This window comes from Psammomys obesus, unplaced genomic scaffold (assembly GCF_907164565.1).
Source record: "Psammomys obesus unplaced genomic scaffold, mPsaObe1.curated_primary_1811, whole genome shotgun sequence".
NCBI lineage: Eukaryota > Metazoa > Chordata > Mammalia > Rodentia > Muridae > Psammomys > Psammomys obesus.
Genome location: NW_026596176.1, coordinates 466976 through 469894, shown reverse-complemented (window position 1 = coordinate 469894; position 2919 = coordinate 466976). Strand labels below are relative to the sequence as shown.

At 42.5% G+C, this 2919-nt stretch overlaps 1 protein-coding gene across 1 annotated transcript in view; it reads right to left on the bottom strand.

The window, feature by feature from the left end:
- Nucleotides 1-2919, bottom strand: part of Ptprh (protein tyrosine phosphatase receptor type H) — a 21968-nt gene that overhangs the window by 17929 nt on the left and 1120 nt on the right. The window contains 4 exon segments of the mRNA XM_055595616.1: nucleotides 277-322; nucleotides 324-350; nucleotides 352-433; nucleotides 2562-2571. Coding sequence (XP_055451591.1) covers nucleotides 277-322; nucleotides 324-350; nucleotides 352-433; nucleotides 2562-2571 — 165 coding nt within the window.

The window sequence follows — 2919 nt, the reverse complement described above, 5'->3', positions numbered from 1 at the left end:
ATCTATCTATCTATCTATCTATCTATCTATCTATCTATCTATCTATCATCCATCAATCATCTATCATCTGTCTACCATCTATCAATCACCTTTTTGTGTCATCTATGTATCTATTATGTATACATGTATGTATATACATACACAACAACTATATATACATATATATGGATTGTGATTTCCATTATTTCTACTGAATCATGGGCCCTGCCTATTCTCCTATGACATTTTAACCACATTCCTTTAAAAAAGGAAGAATACAAGACTGTCCACTCTCACCTGTGAAATGATTGAGCATGTCCCACGTGCTATTGACTCCATTTTTTTTCTGCCCACACAGAACATTCATATGAAGGATCCAGGGTCCAGTCCACCCATGGTAACATTGTTGTCTATTGTATTCTGGGTCTCATTTATGCCACCATATCTAATGCACCTTCAAAAATTTTTTATGGAAGTACAAGGAGAAAAGACGGGAATTTCGAGGGCATCTCTGGAACAAGCTAGAAATCTAAAGCAATGGAAACTCCTAGGGATCTGCATGGTAGACTCTGGCATGGGGAGTTTCGAGCCTGAACTGGCAAACTCCTGTGCCCAGGCAAGACTTCCAGTGGAGGGATTGGAACACCAACCCAGCCACAAAATTTTCAACCTGCAATTTGTCCTGCCTACAAGATGTGCTGAGGTGAAGGTGGCACAGAGATTACAGAGTGGACAAGTGTTCGGGCTTGAATAGGTAACCCATACCATGGACTTATGTGTGTAAATATTTGGCCCATGGAAGCGGCACTATTAGGAGGTGTGATCTTCTTGAAGAAAGTCTGTCAACGTGCAGGTGGGCTTTGAGGTCTCCTACGCTCAAGCTCTGCCCAGTGGAAAACACAGTCTCCTTGCTGCGTGTGGATCAAATGTAGAACTCTCAGCTCCTTCTCCAGCACTGTGCCTTCCTGCATGCTGCCATGCTTCCTGCCAAGATGATAATGAACTAAACCTGAAACTGTAAGCCAACCCCAATTAAATGTTTTTTGTTTCCTGTTTTTTAAGAGTCTGTGGTCATGAGTCTCTACATCTTCTTCAATCCCTGCTGGGTAGAGTCTTTCAGAGGCCCTTGTGGGAGGCTCCTGTCTTCTCCTACTTCCTATGTCTATAATGTTTACTCTTCTGAATGAGGATTAAGTATCTTCCCTAAGGTCCTTACTGTTGTTTAGCTTCTTTAGGAGTACAGATTTTAGTATGTTTATCTTATATTATATATCTTATATCCACTTATAAGTGAGTATATAGCCTGTGTGTCTTTCTGCATCTGAGTTACCTCGCTTTTCTAGTTTCATCAATTTGCCTGCAAATTTCATGATTTCCTTGTTTTTAATTGCTGAGTAGTATTCCATTGTGTAAATATACCACAATTTCTTTATCCATTCCTCAGTTGAGGGATCTCAAGGGTGTTACCAGATTCTGGCTATTACAAATAAAGCTGCTACAAACATGGTTGAGCAAATGTCCTTGTTGTATATTTGAGCATATTTTGGATATATGCCTAGGAGTGGTATGGCTGGATCTTCAAGTAGCACTATTCCTAATTATCTGAGAAAGCACCAGATTGATTTACAAAGCAGTTGTACAAATTTGTACTCCCACCAGCAATGGAGGAGGGTTCCTCTTTCTCCACATCCTCTCCAGCATGTGTTGTCACTTGAGTTTTTGATCTTAGCCATTCTGGTGGGAATAAGACTCTACCCAGCAGGGTATCGAAGCAGATGCACAGAGACTCATAGCCAAACTTTGGGCAGAGTACAGGGAATCTTATGGAAGGAGGAGACAGAAAGACCTCAAAGGGGCTGAGAGATGGCTCACAGGTTAAGATCACTGGCTGCTCTTCCAGAGGTCTTGAGTTCACTTCCCAGCAGCCACATGGGAACAAGATCTGTGGCCCTGTGTGTATGTAACAAATAAATTAAATAAATATTTAAAAAAGAAAGAGAGAAACACCTGGAGGGGACAGGAGCTCCAAAGGAGACCAACAGAAGCAAAAAAATATTGGGCCCGGGGAGGGGGGCTGCAAAGACACATGTTCTAACCAAGGACAATGTATGAAGAGGATCTAGACCCCCCCCTGCTCAGATGTAGCCCATAGGCAGCTCAGTTTCCAAGTGGGTTCCCTAGCAAAGGCAGCAGGGGCTGTCTCTGTCATGAACTCAGTGATTGGCTCTTGATTACCTCTCCCTCGGGTGTGGACTCTTGCCAGGCCACATAGGAAGACAATACAGACAGCCTTGATGGGACCTGATAGGCTAGGGTCAGATAAAAGGTGGAGAGGACCTCCTATATAAGTGGACTTGGGGAGGGGAATAGGAGGAGGAGAGGGACAGAAGGTGGGACTGGGAGGAAACAGGGAGGGGGCTACAGAAGGGACACAAAGTCAATAAATTGCAATAAATAAATAAATAAAAATTTATAAAAAGGAGTCCAAGGTCATAGTGTCTCTTCACAGAAACGAAACCTTCACTAAGACACCACCAATGCTGGACAATGATGAGAGCCATGTCATGAGAGGGACCCTAAACCTAATACCATCTAGAGGGCCAGGACAAAGAGGCTTCATATCTCAAGGACTTGGTATAGAAAATGATTCCTAGCCCACCATGGTACTGCATACATAATAGATGCTCTAGAGAAACAGCAGCAGGCAGAACTCTGAATTCAAGGACAATCGGGTATACAGGGTTGGTTATAGGACATTCTGGAACTAACAGAGAAATTATCTCTTAAAAAGGGGGAGAGAAAGAAAGAAAGAAAGAGAGAAAGAAAGAAAGAAAGAAAGAAAGAAAGAAAGAAAGAAAGAAAGAAAGATCCCTAAAGATACTGCTGTACTCAAAGACTGGTCTCTAGCCCAATTGTCATGAGAGAGGCTTCACCCAGCAA